This window comes from Glycine soja, chromosome 17, assembly GCF_004193775.1.
Source record: "Glycine soja cultivar W05 chromosome 17, ASM419377v2, whole genome shotgun sequence".
Classification (NCBI taxonomy): Eukaryota; Viridiplantae; Streptophyta; class Magnoliopsida; order Fabales; family Fabaceae; genus Glycine; species Glycine soja.
In genome coordinates this window covers 3795678-3813115 of record NC_041018.1, presented here as the reverse complement: position 1 = coordinate 3813115, position 17438 = coordinate 3795678, and the positions used below count along the sequence as shown (strand labels likewise).

At 33.3% G+C, this 17438-nt stretch overlaps 1 protein-coding gene across 4 annotated transcripts; it reads right to left on the bottom strand.

Annotated features, from left to right (window-relative positions):
* Positions 1-1124: 1124 nt before the first annotated feature.
* On the bottom strand, positions 1125-14195 carry LOC114393383. 4 transcript variants are annotated; one of them, XM_028354697.1, is made up of 20 exons: positions 13798-14195; positions 12519-12812; positions 11958-12146; positions 11679-11762; positions 11020-11079; positions 10055-10099; positions 8817-9016; positions 7800-8273; positions 7166-7292; positions 6873-7070; positions 6641-6727; positions 6095-6157; positions 5513-5587; positions 5350-5400; positions 4753-4830; positions 3600-3734; positions 3169-3276; positions 2494-2559; positions 1471-1561; positions 1125-1373 (listed from the first exon to the last, which is right to left on the bottom strand). In XM_028354697.1, exons 2-19 carry the CDS (start codon positions 12804-12806, stop codon positions 1493-1495), a joined length of 2397 nt encoding a protein of 798 aa, XP_028210498.1. In that variant the 5' UTR covers positions 12807-12812; positions 13798-14195; the 3' UTR covers positions 1125-1373; positions 1471-1492. The 4 variants fall into 4 exon arrangements, with proteins under 4 accessions (XP_028210498.1, XP_028210494.1, XP_028210496.1 ...); XM_028354693.1 differs by having other exon boundaries at positions 1125-1561; positions 13798-14194; XM_028354695.1 differs by having other exon boundaries at positions 1125-1561; positions 12519-12806; positions 13798-14194.
* Between the last annotated feature and the right edge of the window lie 3243 nt (positions 14196-17438).

Here is a 17438-nt window from a genome sequence, read left to right as displayed (position 1 = left end):
CAAGTTACTTAAAACGGTGACACATTTAAGAAGTAAAAGGTCCCTAGCAGGGACACATCAAATGTTTCCATTAATGTAACAACCAGAAGGGCAAATCCCGGCATCTTTGCTGTAGCATTCTGGTTTTGAATCAAACAGAACTTCCACATCTTGGACTTGCAATTGGACCTCTGTCTTGCGTCCACACATGACACAACCCACGCTTTGTGAATACTCAATACTGATTATGTCTCCAACTTGCAATTGCAACTTGTATCTTTGTGTAATGCCAACTGGGGGCAAAATCTCCGCACTAGTGCAAATTCAAGACGTTAAATTTGGATACAAAACTTAAGTTCGAGAAATTAGCTATTGGCCTTCTCTTCTTCTCATCCTTTTAAAGTTTAGTATAATCAAGAGTGAAAAAGTATTATAGAGTTTCACATTGTATGCGACTCGCTTTTAAACTTATTTTCAATAATCTTGCGATCTCTGAGTATTTAATTTGAAAATTATGTTCATATAAAGCAATTTATGAAAGGGAACAAGTTCAAAAGAGGTTCTATCTACTACCCATTTACTTTTCAAACATAACTTTTTTTTCCTCATCAATTACTATTACTATGATTAGTTAAAGGCGTTGGTAACAGTTATTATTGAGATTTCTTCTCAGAGCAATATATTAAATCTGGTTCATTTTATAGAAATATTTTGAGAAGTTTACTTTAGTTCATTTTTTAGGTTTTCTTTCAATTGTTTGTTGTATTAATTTCTTTTTACAAAAATATCCTTAATTGTTTAATAATTTCTCCTGATATAAAAAATAATGAATATAATAAATCGATTTCTTAAACCCACTCTCACATTAGAATAAGAGATCATTAGCTAAAAAGTCATTCCTTATTTTTCTTAAATGAAAATGTTAGGTAAAAAGAAATTAAGAAAATAAATTTTAATAATTTTAAAGTTATATAATATATTGAAAATTTGAATACTATTCACTATTTTTTGTATAATTCTTGCTAACAGAGCCCTCTGCCTTGACTATATTTAAATCGCGTGAAACTGAAGCAAATTTAGGGGAAGGGCGAGGGGACTAATTTTTTATAAAAGGGGATAAATAAATTCCCATCTCTGCTATGAAGTGCACAAACACGGACTATCTGGAATGAACTCACGGAAACAAACAGCTATCAAATCCGGATAACAGTCTTAGGAGCATAAGATTAATCATCTCTTAGTTTTGTTGCATGGAAGAAAAAAATTACATAGAATGAAACCCTTGTAACTCTTTTAGCTAGGCTTGAATACAACATTCAAATATGTATTTACAGGTACCGCAGACGCACAAAGCCTAAGAAAAAGGTGCCCGGGGATCGTTTTGGGGGCAGAGACTGGATTGGATAAAGGGAGAAAATTTTAAACCCAATTTAGGAAAATTATACAACACTGAACTTGCGTTCAAGCTTGAAGCAAAACAATATATATTACCATAATGTTTTGCATGGCAACCCTATTCCTTTTGTAAGAAAGAAAGAACAAGGTCTGTATGTACAGAAAAAAGCTGTGTATCCACGAAAAGCTGTTTATCACAAGGCAACAAAGGGATAAAAAAATACAGAAAACAGAATTAGTAGTCTGAATACAAATACCAAAACAGAAAGATCTCAGTTAATATAGAAATTTTTTATCATCTAAATAACGCAAATTAGACAAAACAAGCTTAAATTGATTTGAGAATGCAACCATAATATGCATATGTTCAATTGACTTTGAAAAATTTGCTTCTCATTAAACACACTCGTGTTCTCACACATACTTATGGGTTGGTGCATCTAATAACAATAAAATCAGGTTTGTCATTGCTGGAGACTAGCACAAGCCAACTCCCTAAGTGAGTGCACTTGAGATGCTAGCCAAATGGTCCAACCGTCCAGGTGTACAAAAAACACTCTAGATTTGTACTCAAGGTTGTCCAACTCAACTTGATGCAGTACATGAAGCTTGCCGATGCACAATGACTATGAAGCACCGAAAAAACAAATGATTGAACCAACTTACAAGGTCAACAGTTGAATATAAAGTCAAACCCTGAGTGCAATACAACCACTCCCAACCCTCTGCAATACTGCAGCTGATTAGGGAGACCTAGCTTAGTCCCTACAATGTGATTATTCCAGTTAAACTCACTTAACAAATTCTTCATGTTCTCAGCCTGAAAGGTAGTGTCCGCTTATTTTTAAAAAGACAAGTTTAGCAAAATACAGCTTAGACAGTGCAATAGTTGTGAAAATACAGCTTTGTGCAATAGTTGCAATCTGAGAAATTAATAATCAGGAAGTTTGAATAATATTTACAAACCAAGTGCAGATTTTAGAGTAGCACTCAACTGCAGGAAATCAGAGATAATTTGCAAGTCAATTATGACCATTTTGAATTTTAAAAGAAAATTTGACTAAATTTTGCATATATAGTTTAGCACAAGGTATGGTGTAAGCTCAAGAAGAAACAAACCTTCATAAAAGGCTGATCACGATATGGGAACGACTCAATGAAACTCTCCTTCAGAAGCAATGATACCTGAAGGTACAAACCATCATCTCAGATCTTCCTCATACTGACTAGAATATGTTATATTCGATGCAAAGAATTGTTTATAAATGATGGAACTTTAACGCATGCCTTTCAGTTACAAATTTTAAAATTATACATAATCTTGTTTCAATTAACTTGAGCAGAAGGCAAAGCCAGACATCATTATTTTGATAGAAGAGGCTAAAGGTGACAGATAAAAGTTGAGAATTAGATGGATTATGTAAATAGCACACCTAAGCTTATCTAGCTGTCTCTAGACGGTCTAGGACTTGGGTCACTCATATCACTGAACTTGAAATTATCACCAACAAAGTATTATCAGCAAATTAAGGTGGTTATTGGAAACAATTTCACTCTGCTTTATTTGATCAAAGGAAAAATTATAAGTATGAAGAACTGACTTGAATATGGCATGTATAAATTAGCCATCCATAATTGATCCTTTTTTAGGGGTAAATATAAGACCAAGTCCAAGTTGGTTATAAATTACAATTCTCAGTCAAATCCTTATTTTCATTTTTCAGAGAGGTTTAAACAATTGAGATAAATATCAAAATGTCTAACTTGATTTGTTGATGAGACTAAAACACAGACCTTATCATCATTGGATTGTACATTGGTGATTGTGTGAGAACGGATGTTATAGCAAAGAGAATCCAAGTAAGATCTTAACACTGAAAGGAACCCCTTCGCAGCTTCAATCTGTAGGGAAACTAACACACATGAGAACACACTTAAATGTTGAGACAATTTGACATTGCCAAGTGTGACAGAAACAACTGAAAAATAAGAAATATCTGAGGATGCATCACAAAATGAACTACTAAGAAACTGGATAAATGTTTCTTGCAAAATGGATATTAAGTCGCTTTGACAAAATACATGTAAGCATGACTAGTGTCTAGTCTAATTAATCAAGATACCAAAGGAGTCCAAAAGTAAAGAATGAGAGAGACAGAGAGCAATAAAGAGGAAATCAGGAACAGTAATAATGGATAATAATGATTTCATTAAAATGAGCTCACCTGCACTTCTGTGCATTCATATACTGGTCTTCTCCTACCCAAGTAACTTTCTCCTACAAGAGTTGCATGATAAGGACGTAAAGAAGAGACTAGCTCTTTCTGTCTTGGCAGTTGGGGTATTGTTGGTGACTTCACCTATTGCAACATAATAGCAATGTGATAAGAAATTAAAGAAACCTTGTGTGTCTACACTAATGTTAGCAGATAAGCACATGAAAAGCAATTAATTGTGTTGTATGTGAAAATAAAGGGCTAGCAGTCTTGGAATCATAGAAACACAAAACAGCAATTAGAAGGCAGCTCTTTCTGTGATCTTCAAACCCACAACAAATCATTAGGAACTTAGGATATAAAATATTCAACCCATCTAACCACTTTACCTAATCAATCCTAAGCTTCAACTCTAGCCTCCAAATTCTTAATTCTCTTTCTCCCATGGGTTACACGGTCAGCAAATGAAGTATCATTTGACTAATTAATCAAACTTGCAAATTAAATTATCAAATTACTAAAATTGAATGGCCACACTACACGGTCTAAGCAAACACAGGTTCTCTAAATCCTTTTCAATGGTTTCACCTATAGTTTTTCTCGATCTCCCTCCTTTCCATCTAGCAATTAAGCTACCTCCATCTTATTTACTCTCCTTACTTGAGCTTCTACAAATCTTCTCTACACATGCCCAAACCAACTAAGGTGAGTTCTTACCATCTTTTCAACAGAAGTCCTACCCCATCTATTTCTCTAATCAACTTGTAAAGAGAGAGAAAACAACAGACACTTGATGAATTACATGACAGCATATATTCATATTAGGTGTCATAAATACAAGGATAATTACACATAATTACAGAAATATACTGTTCTCTGATTAACATATAATTCTTTCCTCTTTATGTTATTGCCCAAAATGTTAATTTGCCAACAGATTTATAAAACTTGAATGTAAAAAAAAGGAACCAAAAACATAAAAATTGAATGTATTTCACAAGCAAACATAAAAAAGCATTACCATACAGTAGCACAAAAATTAACAATAGGCAGAGTAATGCTTTCCTTCATTTAAAGCAATGACTTTAGAATTATAAGAAAGAAAAGTTTATGCATACCAGTGTTAGAAAAATTGTTGAGATAAAAAGGATTTGATTTTTACCTGGTTTCTATCAGCATCAACCAGAATAACATTGGTAAACTTTGACTGAAGTTCACTGGTCTTGTTCTTAATACCGACCTATAAATTAATTTTGTAGGCAGTCAGAGACATCTCAAATGGTATTATCAATTGAAAGATTAAGTTAAAAAACAGTTGAACTTGAAACCAAATTTAAAACTGCTCACTCTAGTAGCAAATCTAATGTTTTTTTTCCAATGTATGCTAAAAGTTTGACCAGCTTCAAAGTAATATATCCAATGAAAAATGCTAAGAATACACTCTCTAACACACTCTCTTATTGGTTGAAGTTTATTGAAAATCACAAAAAATTATGGGTTGCACATCCTATTTAATGAGTCTCTCCTGATTTTGTAATTTTCAATATATTTTAACCAATGAGAGTGTTAGTAAGAGTGTGTTCCTAGAACTCCTCTATATCCAATATCAATAACCAAGTAATAAATTGACAAATGCAAGGGCAAAGCACTGAGAACGTATTTAAAAGAACAAAATAATTTAAAATGCAAAAGCAACCTCAGAGCCCTGCTTCAAGCAGATAATATTCTTATAAGTTAAAGCAAAGAACTGAATACTCACTACATAAGGGACAGGTGCATCTAAAAACTCAAGCATGTCATTTGGTAAAACCTGGAAGAACATGTTCTCATCAAATACCATAAGGTGAAATATACAAATTAATAACATATTAACACGTAAAATTCACATTCACTTTAATAGAGAAAAGAGAAAGAAACCAAACTGGCATTAGCAGGCTTTGCCACCGGTAAGGCTGGATTAGTGGAATAACTGATAAAATTGAAGCAGATAGGATTCCCTGATCATGAAAGAAAATTTTAAAAAGTATAAATAAAGCCAGCAAAATTATTTCTAATATGTACCAAGGAAAAATATAAATGATTTTTGCAGTTAAATTTACCAAATTATCTCCCTAAAGATTGAGTGTGAAGCAAAATTATCCATATTAATCCAGATAATTATATATATGCATATTTCATTGTGAGAATGACTAATTTGTAAAACTAGAGAATAAGAACACTGTTGCAAGATAATCAAATCATGGACATGACTTTAACATTAAAAATAAGCTGCAAAATAACATATGCACAAGAATTTGTACCAGGCAAGGAAAACAATGAGAAGAAATATAAATAAAAATATAACTACTAATGTTCCTAATAATGCAGGGACCTAACAACAGGGGAACATATATAACCAATGATCATATAACTTTACAAAAGATGATGGTGATTATAAAAAGAATAGGATACATTAATCACTGTCACAAGATCATTATAAACTTAATTTTAGGTACAAGACATACCAAATTAGAACAGACAACAACTATCTGCTTCTCTAGTAGAACTCCTGCAAAGAATGTTAACACCTGCAGAGTGCAGAAGGACCACACAATCAATTAAACCAAATCGTATACAGGCATTATGAAACTATGACACTTCAATCACTATTAACTGCATTTCAACTTTAGGAAATGCATTATTGTGTCTCTAATTTAGCTTACAGTAGAGGTGATTAAGTTAACGATTCCTACAAGATCTTCATCTTGAATATAGAAGCCATAGCTATTAATAAAGAAGTAACTCCACAGATAACAGATTTTACTTGTAAAAGATGTATCCACAAATTCCTTAAATGCTGAAATCATGATAAAGTTAGCACTCATGTTACAGCTAGAGCAGAAGTCCTCCTCCTCTCCTCCATCCCCCCCCTCCCAACAAAAAACCCTCTACCTGCATATAAGCTCAACCTTGAAATGATGCTGCCAAATCTAAGCATGATGATGTTAACAATATATGGAAACAAAACAGATTTCATAAAGTCTTGGACATAAGCATAAAATAAAACATACATTTTCAAGTCTCAATGTACCGCACAAGCAAGCTACAGCCCATACAGATAATGCATTTGCCTCTTCCACCAGAAGAGCAATGTGTGCCTGAGATTAACAAACAACAATGAAGTACTGTATTTACCATAAACATGTGACTATCAAACAAAATGCTTCCTAGAATACTGAAATTTCAAATCTAAAGAGAAATGGAAGCAAACTTATCCACTAAAAATTTATTATGACAACATACATCAGCTAATCCCAGACCAGTACTTGACGTTTTCAAATCAACTGTTGAACCAGCAAGACGTAGAACTGTCTCAGCTGATCTGTGATATTCCAAGGGATGCAAGTGCTCCAAAGGATGAAATGTAAGTGATGAGCCCCTGGCAGGGCAACTTAAACGGTAAAACTCGCTTACAATTTGTAGTGGTCCGTGGTTATTTTCCTGAGAATTGATAAATTACCGTCAGCTACAAAATATCCTCATGAATGACAACTGACAAGGCAAAAACAGCTATATGTGCTTGTCAAACTACAAACCTTGGCCCATTCAAGAATATCATTTAAGTCGTTTAAATCCTCTTGGCCGGAGAAAGATGCTTCTTCTGTCTCATTATCATCAACATCACTCCTAAAATTTCGGTCTTCACAAGGCGAGCCTTGAAAACTACATAATAAGGCAGAACATGTGTTTAAGATGAATCACCAAGTAGAAAGGGCCAATTATTTCATTCAGGACAATTGTCCTATATAAGATAACTGCAAAATCACCATAATATTTTTTTAATAAATTTTGAAAATTATTGGAACAAAATAAATAAGAAATATAACGAAAAAGGCGAATAAGTTATTCTCTGAAGAAAAAGAAATCAAATGATAAAGGCAAAAGAAGAATCACAAGAACAACACATACAAAGCAAGGACATTAATAAAAAGAGAGAACTCCAATCCCTGTGCATGTCTGTCAAGGAGGTTCTACTTAGAAACGGATAAACAAAAATGGAGGGATGAAAGCAAGCTTTGGATTCAAACATTTTCCTTAAGAGAGAGAGAGACCATTTCATTCCAACAAAAGATCAAACACACTATATATACTAGAGAAAGAGAATAAACACACCAGAAGTAAAACAAAACTTATTTCTTAATAAAACAATTAAGCTCCAGAGACATGAACCTGCAGGAAGATTCAGAGCTTTCATACTGGCAATAGCGCAGGAGGGGCAAAATAGCATTAGGTAAATGTTTGTCTTCTGATTGTTTGTTGGTTCCAAAAGCATCTCCATAGTGATCACTATTTTCAGAATTTGCAGGGCCAGAATCTTCTTTGGCTGTTGTCCTATCATTTACAGGATCAGTAAGCAAGACATCATCATAATTGATTCTCTCCTTATAAGGCTGCAGCTCCCCATCAACCATTAGATGCTCTGGTTGACCATCATCCACAATATTTTCAGGTGTAGACTTTCCTACTCTTGATTGAGAAATTACCATATTTCCACCAAGTCTGTCTTCTATTGGTTCATCACTCACCAAAACACTGTCTGAGTAGCCCTCTAGGTTTTCTTCCTTATGGTTACCTTCATCAAATTCTAAATTTAAATCTCCAACACCTTTTGTCAAACGCTCTAGCCTTTCTTGTGTGAAGATGCTACAGAGATATTAGCACAATGAAATAAGCAAAAATCATAAAACCACAAATTCCAATCATGCTAGAAAGTAAACAATTTTAAGTCTCGTGCATAAGTAAACAACGTGTGAGCATATATTATGATCAACCAATTTAAACACAGTTAGTATTTCTTTATTTCCTGCAGAAAACTGTGGTAAGATGTGTATGTGAGGGTGTGCGCACATGTGTGTGCATATTCTGCCCAAGTAGGCAAGTACATATGTTGGCCGTCTTTTAAATATCTTATTATGAGTTCATTAAACCCTCAACTAGTTTTATAATGCATTAATTTGATGAAGTGCAAATATTCCTTCTCTTATGAGTTTATCTTCACATCAATATGCTTAGTTGAGCACACTGACAATTCAATTTCGCAAAATACTACCATACATATAATGTTTCAAAAGTACTACAGATTAATACTTAATACTTTTTTAATGTTTTGATGCATACAAGGAGTGCAAAACAGACCTACTGTTTACTGACCATCCTTTAAAAATTTAATACATCACATATACCTACCTATTCAATACACCAAAGAGCAAATCAAAAGCTGGGAGCCTTGAAAGTATGCAGTAACATCTCTGAGTGGTTAATATATGCCGTCTCAAAGACGAGTAAGAAGGCTGCTTATCAGAAATCAGAGAAAGCAATCCAGAGGGCTTTTGCACTAGTTCTTCAACTAAGACACAACACCCATAAAGTGTTGAGTTGTCAGCACCCTTCGAAGGTAAAATAACAAACAAAAAAAGAAAGTAACATTGTGAGGTAACCAGTACAGTTTCAACATAAAAAAATGAACAAGGCATTGTTTGGCAGGGTAGGTTTGCAAAGAAAACAATATAAATGGTTTATGCATATATATAAAGTACACTCTGGCTCAATTAACAACAAGTGCCTTCGGGAACTACTTGATCCAAGCCTCCTAGGAATTATCCAGGGTTACTTTTTGGCCTGCACTACAGCATACATACCCCTCCCCACACTAGGTTTAGACCCCCAATGCACATCAAGAAAAAAGGCTATACTCCAAACACATCAACTATATCCTTTCTTTTCTTTCCAAATCCACTCCACCAAACAGTGCATGCATTATTTTAAGAGAAATGTTAGCAACACTCTCTCTAACACACTCTTTTGAACACACTCCTAATTAGCTGAAATTTATAGGAAATCACATTTTTTTGTGGGGACCACTTGTTATTTAATGAGTCTCTCTTGATTTTGTAGTTTTCGATTAATTCTAACCAATAATAGAGTGTGTTGCTACTTGCTAGCACTCTAAAAACCAACAAATAAGTTACACCGGTAGCAATTTGAGGGTTTATATCTAGGATGACGTGATGAAAACACAATTAGCACTAGCAAATGTGAGGTTATTTTTGCATCATATAAGGAGGTAGACATCATAACCATCATTCGTACGTAGCTCCAGCGGATCCAAACCTACTATGAAAGAATCCCTAAAACTGCTCCCGCAAAAAATCTCTACTGATGGCTTGTTATCAACTAGTGCTCAAACTACTCTTAAGGCTATATAATATAGTAATAAGGAAAGATCCATCCAGAAGAAAGAGAGACAGAAATATATGAGAAGAGTACATTCCCACATATAGTTTTAGAATACAATTTGAAAAGGTTGCATGTATTCCAAATACCATCCCTAGAATATTTTGATATTAAGAAAAATAGCAAAAGCTCACACAATGACCAAAAGAGGAAAATGTAACAGTGGCAACAAAGTAACAATAAGATTATACCTGTAACCTGAATACAAATGACAGATCCCTTTGTTTAAGGTGTTCCTGCAATACACAAACAGACCGTTAGTTACCAATATTTAACAACATAGATATTGATGAGCACCTCATAGTTGGTCCTGATGGACCCCCAGTTCAGGTGTCCCAAAGAGGGACAGAAACAACAAGGACAGGATGGGGATTGAGGTGGAGGAGTCTGTTGGAGAGGATCCTAATAGAATGGACAGGTGGCAGCAGATTAGTGGTGAAGGGAGTGAGGGGAGCATGCAGAGTGGAAAGAATATAAGGGATGAAATGGGGGACCAAAGGAGGCATCAAAGCTGTAGAGAATTTCTTGTAGGCTTTTGACTACGGGCAGAGTAGCATTCTTGCTTCTCTGAGTTATCTCTAAATTATTTTTTCTATTCTATCAGTTATTAATATTGTTTCTGTTATGGTAAAAAGAAAACTGCTCTACACAAGTATACATTTCTCTTTAATCCCAGTGTAAAAACCAGGATCTATCTGATTCTATCAGATATCCTTCAACTGTGTCAAATACAAAGGTTGACAACACTTCAGAGTAAACAAAATCTGATTATAAAGAATTTGGATGCTCCTTGAGTTTTAGAGGCCTGAGTCTATTTTGGTCCGACCCCCTTTTTTACTTTGGGCTTTTCAATTTTTCTGGGCCAGTCTCTTTTCTTTAGTCTTCAAATTTTCTGTTGGATACAGGCTTCAATACCATATTAGAATTTGCAGAAGACCCTTGTCCAAGAGTGAAGGAGAGTGTGTACTAGTGGGTTTAACTTGAATGGCCTGTGTGTCTAAAAATGCTTTGACATATTGGACTCAGTTAATAATTAGTCAATCACTCAAGAATACAAGGAAGAATATAATCATGCATTAATCAAATACTAAATTAAGAAAATAATCTGCATAAATTAATATAGTTCAAAGCTTAACATTGCAAGGAAAAAAAATACCTGCCCATAAAGAATTTCATTCAACTCACTCATGGAAGGGGTTCTCTCAACAGCACGGACCTAAAATTACATCAAACAAAATTAAAACTAATCAGAAGCACCACATAAATTATTCACATATGAAAATAAATAAATGTAAGACAAGACAGACAAATAGATGCCTGACTCCATAGATTATTCACTGTATAAATACATAAACTACTATTAATGCAAATAATTTAAATACAGGCAATATTGTCACTATTGATCACTCCAATTTGTCAGTTACTATGCTTTAATAACAGTGGATACCCACTCTAGGTAAATGGACATAATTTAATATTTAATATATTACACAAACACAAATGATGTTCTCTTACTCACCCTACCCCCACCCTACCCACTGCCACTTATGTCTTATGCTACACCCGAGGTGAGTAGAAGATGGAACCTCCAACATCGTCAAAAAACACCCCAATCTTACAGATGGGGCCAGTGCCAATGAAGCTACAAGCTCGTTGACATCTATTTTTATTCTCAATTTCAGGGGGAAAAAGCTCAATGCTTTAAGTCATTTCTGTTTTCATCTACATATAGCTTTCATTATATTAATAATGATAATATTTTGACATAGAAAATGAAGGAAGAAAAGATTGACGTTCATCAAGCATACATCTAACCTCTAAGCCTCCAGGGAAGCAGAAAGAAAGAAGATCCTTGCACTTAAGAGGCAGCTGTTTTTCTGGAGGGTAAACAAATAAGACCTGAAAAAATTGAATATTGTTCTTGATCCATATATATATTTGAAGACAACTAATACTAAAGACAGCAGTCAATGAAGTTCTAGTAATCGTTGTAGAAAAACTTGAATGGTAATACAATTAACATTAGTTCTAGTACCATTTGGCAATAAATATAACAATTATAAAAGTTCAGTATCTGCCACCAAAGATCACAACCTGAGGTTCAATATTGGGTTCTACACGAGATTGATTCTGATAACCGAGTGCACTTCTCAATTTACCAGAGCCTTCAAACTTTCTATCAACATATTTCCTTTGCAGTGCCTGAACATCACAATTAGGAGGAAGTCCAACAACCACCATGCTTTCAAACAGTCGTGAAGGTTCCTTCCAAGACCTATGGTCCTGTGAACTCAGATAAAATAGAGTATATGAGAACATTCGAGGGACAATAGTTCCGAGGACATAGGCGCACTTGCCAAACCTCATTAAATCTCTTGTATTTGCGTGTGTGCGTATGATTTATCCCATCCCCTTTAGAATTCCAGTTGTTATTGCTAACAAAAACATATAAATCGTAAAAGCTTATAATGACATTGAGAGTGAAGAGCTGAAAGTTCAAATAAGTAATAGATGCAAGGGCTGAACTTCCAAGGAAGAGGAGCATTCAAAACCAAGTGTTTCAAGATACTACAATAACAATCAACTTAAACTTTCTTTATAGTTCATACCCAAAGGACTAGAAGGAACATGTAAATCTGGTACATTGTGCCATACCATGTACTGCAACTGAAAGTTTGCAGCCCATTGACGCTTCAGACTAGTCAGGATTTCAGGATTGTAATTTGTTGTTTCAACATCAGGAGGGTGAGAAAAGCCTTTTAACATTTTTGCAACTTGATACTGCAGCCTTTGAAGTTGGCTACCACTATTATCATCTTTTGACGACATTGGAGGGTTAACAGCAGCTGCAACAGCTCTAGCCACTTCCTCTCTTGTCTGCATAAAAAATGAAGCACCCCAACTTGGACTAGCTGACCCTTCTTCCTTTGAAATTCCAGTCATCTGTGCCTTCAGTGACATGACATTCAATGACGCAAATAAACAAGAATTTCATGTAAGCAACATGAACTCAAATAAAGTATCTTTCCAAAGTAGAGCTACATTAAATCTAAAATCCATTCTAAAAGATGAAAATTCAGGAGCATAATTACAGCTAAGAACAATTATAGTGATGAGCCACCAAAAGCTGAAACTCTTGAGCACGGATTATAGTATGCTAACTCACAAGGCATTGTGTGGTAAAAGTAAAAACTTCAAATTTATTTGCTATTCTTATCAATTACTACTCTTGTTGTATCAACCGATCAAGTGATTACCACTAGGTGAGAAGCTATAGCTAATGGCAAGAGTGCAACTTTATTTGCTTAAGAATTCTCAGAGCTGCATCCAGTTTAAAGTGCTGCCCCCATTATTGGTGTCATAGGTTGGGATGTGAAGTCCATCAAATAGTGGGGGGGGGGGGGGGGGGGGGGGGGGGGGGGGGGAGGAGGTGACACTCACCAAATAAAGCCAACAACTCTTAAAAGACTTTACTTAAGTGATTAAAGGTGATGTTAGCAGCCTATTTTATTGCTAGTAACTGCACCAACTGAACATACGATACCAAATGAACAATGAACGTAGTCTACACTGGGTCCACAACTAATCATGCCATATCCCATTTTTCCTATGTCTCCCATACAAGCAAAAGCTTCCACATAACTAAAAAATAACTTGGATTACTTATAAAATAAAATTAATTAAACAAAAAAGCCCAAAGAGGAAGTGAATATCTTCCATTTTCAATTTCCATGCTCTGCTCAGTCTGTTACGCTAACTGAGAAACATAGAGGAAGAAAACACGCGCCAATTGAACGAAACAAAACAATGATCACAGGAAAAAAAAAGATGTAATTGAATGGAAGCACAACATACTAGTCAGTAACAGAACCCCCTCCCCCAATACGATACGAATTGAAGCGGTAAAAAAATGACAGAGAAAAGGAAAATTGACCTCGAAATAGCAAAAGAAAGGAAGAAGCTGGAAAGCAGAGAGTTGGGGTGGCCGTTGGCGAAGCTTTAGGGAGAATAAATTGATGAAGAAGTTGGTTCAGGTAGTGTTGGGTTGCGGAGTGAAAAATATAAATATATAATTGGATTTGGAGGTGATCGATGGAACAGAAAGATAGAAGAAAAAGGAAAATACAATAATAATAATAAGGGAAAACTGAGAAGTGGTTGAAGGGTGGAACGAAAGGACAGACAAGTTGAGAAAGTGATGGAACGCAAAGAGGAAGAGAAGAGAAGAAGCTCAGTTTCTTATTTTGCACGCCTTTCTTTGTTTTGTATTAGCCGCTGCTGCTGCTTACTGCCTTCACTCGTTGCTATATTCACTTCTAAGATTCTCTCTGGTTTCCATCCTCTTCCCTTTTCTAAGGATATTATTTCCGGTCTCCAATTAGCAGCAATAAATTCCTTTTTTTTTTTTAATATAAGTCAATTTTAATTATATATGATCTATTTAGTAAAGTTCTATTCAAATATTTTTCAATGAGATTAAAAATCTTTTTATGTTTAAAATTAAGTTCCAATAAATAATAATTTTTTAAAAAATATTTATTTTTTAATTAAAAATCACACAATTTAAGGAAATATGTCTTTTGTTTAATTTTTTTATAATCAAAACCGAAGAAAATGTCATAACGTTTATCTTTGCCTGTTTTACTTTATTAAACTATTTAGTGAGTATCTTTCTATAAATAAGAAAGTTCAGATAAATTATCATTAGCATTCCTTTATTCCTTTATTGGTCCAGAAATAAATTATCGAAGGAAATTTAGATTTTTTTAATTGAAATAAGTATTGGTAATTTTAAATAAATTAAATAATGCACATATTCTTAGATTAAAGAATTTTTACATTATTACTTAATCATAATTATTATAAACATTGATTAAATTTTACAACAATTATCTTTAAAAAAACTCTAATAAGAATTTCGTAAAACATCTTTCAACTTAAGCAACATTTCCACGTAAAAAGTACTACCAGCAGAGTTGTGTGACCTAGTAAAGAAATTAAGCAATACCATCTTGACTAGTGTTTCATGTGATGAGAGAAAGTGGGCCCAATAATGTGAGGTAATTTATGGGACACGTCTAATAAATGTTCTAGAATTAGATTATTAAAAGCCTCTTTGTTTCATTTTTTATGTATAAAAAACACTTTAATTTGTGATGTGTTTGTTTAATTTCTAAAACAAAAATATCTTTTTATGATTATTACCAAAAAAATGACATTTCTGTTTTTTTATACAATCTCTAAAATTAAATATTTTTATAATAAAATTTTCCTTAAACTTGAAGCAATATGCTCTTAAATCTCAAGAAAATTCACCATAATTTACTCATTATCAACTTATGGTGACGAGGTCACGAGGCCGTTTCTCGAGTGGCAAAAAGGATTGTCATTTGCGAGAAAAACTGAAAATGCATGCACAGTATGGAAGGTGGATGGGGATGATAATGTTGTTTTCATCGAATTGAAAAACAATTTTTTTTAATCCTAATTCTGAAACCTTGAAAAACAACTGGGAAATTAAAGGTAGTTGTAATTCAATGAGTAATGTTAAATGCGCAGACTTTGTTCTCCCCAACCATACCAAATAATCTTTGGTCAAACGTGGAGGATTCAACAATTAAATTGTCTCGTTTTCTTTCTCCTTATTCAATTTTAGTAAAAGATGTTTTTGAATTCCATTATTAATAAAAAACCATAATAGGTGACTAGGAGTATTAATTAACAAGGGCGAGCATTATTTTCTTCTCTTACTTTTCCATTGCAAGCTTATATGGTTATTATAATCGAAATTGCCGAAAAGCAAAGTCCAAATTAGTTAGGATTAGTGAATAAAAAGATGAATGGCTTGAATATGATGAAAGTGAGCAAACTATGTGGACTTTCTTTGCAGTGGTGATGTTGGTGGGGCCCCATGGGGATTATCTTCTTCCACTGATGGCAAACATCATTGCACAATCTGACAAACAACTGTTGGGAAAACCCTGCTTTCATTTGTACTTGTACTGTGCCGCTTCAGCTTGCAGAGTTTTTATTTATACCTCTTCGCTTCAGTGATTTGTTGAATAAAGGAAATAAAATTATTCACTAATTTGATCGGAGGAGACAAAGTAATGGTTAAAAGGTGAAAGGAAATATCATGTTATATGATTCCGAAATTTAAAGTAAGTCATTTTTTTTTTTGTAATCCTTCAAACATTTAAAAAATGTTTTCTTTTTAATCTTTTAAAGAGAGAATATGAATCATTATACTAAAATCCTTCAAAATTATTTTTCCATTCTCATATCAACTTCTAATTCTAAAAGTTATTTTAAAAATTATATCTGTTATTAAATCATTTAAAAAGCATTTTTTTTCTCTTTTCTATTTTTCAATGATCAAAATTCTGTATTATTTCAACTATCCTGGGTTTACCAAAATACTTGTTATCAAAATGATCTTTCAATTGTATCAAAAAAACAATCTTTCAATTTAATTTACAGTTATCATACACAAAGTTTATAATTAAATAATAATGTATTTCTTTTATATTATTTTTTTTATTATTTATTTTCTATTCTTTACCTTAAGTAAAATTTTCTAGTAACTAATACCATTTTTAATTCTCACATAAAAAAATTGAGAAAATCAACTATACATTTCCAGAGATAGTTCTACAAAAGTATGTCATTATGGATCCTTATTATTATATATTTAATTTTTTTTTCACAAATATTTTTTTATATATAACCTTATTCAACACACAATCAAACACTAAAAACGGATATTTTTTCTAACAAAAGATTTAAAATCTTGATTGGTTACATTGAAAAAGACTATTCATTTTTACATTTGCAATATAGTTTTACAAAAGTATTTCATTATATTTAACTTTTTTTTTTGACAAATATTTTTTTTGTGTATAACCTTGTTCAACATACGATTAAACATTAAATATGAATATTTTTTTAATAAATACTTAAAACCTTGATTGGTCGCAATGAGAAATACCAGTTATTTCTATCCAATCCCCTTGGTATTAAAGACTTATATTTACTTCCAATTCACTCTCGCCCATTTTTTTCATCTCTTTTTTCGTTTTTCATTACATCATTTGTCATATTTACTAGTTTTTCTTCCTTCTTTTTATTTTTTCTATCTATCTATCTCTCTTTTCCTTTCAATTTTACACCCCATTTTAAAAGTGTACACTTAACATTCTCTTTTTATTATATTGGATGATTTTTCCAAATAGAAACTACATATACCGTACAAATTATTAGACCTATTAGTTACATTCAACTCTAGCTTAATTCCCCCGGTCTATAAATATATATGGTTTCAACTTACAAAGTTAGAATGAGAGAGAACTTCTGTAAACCAAGTTAGTTACACTCAAGTTGGATTTTGACTAGTATGCTAGCTTCGGAATGTGCTAACTACACATGTTGATGGGAGCGTTAGTGATATGTATGATCATAAAAACTTCAGAGAAAAGCATGTTTCGATATTCATTATTAGCATCATCGGAAAAATGACATATTTAATTAAAGCATTAGTCGAGGCATGTAGCAAATTAAAGGTTGAGAACATTGCTA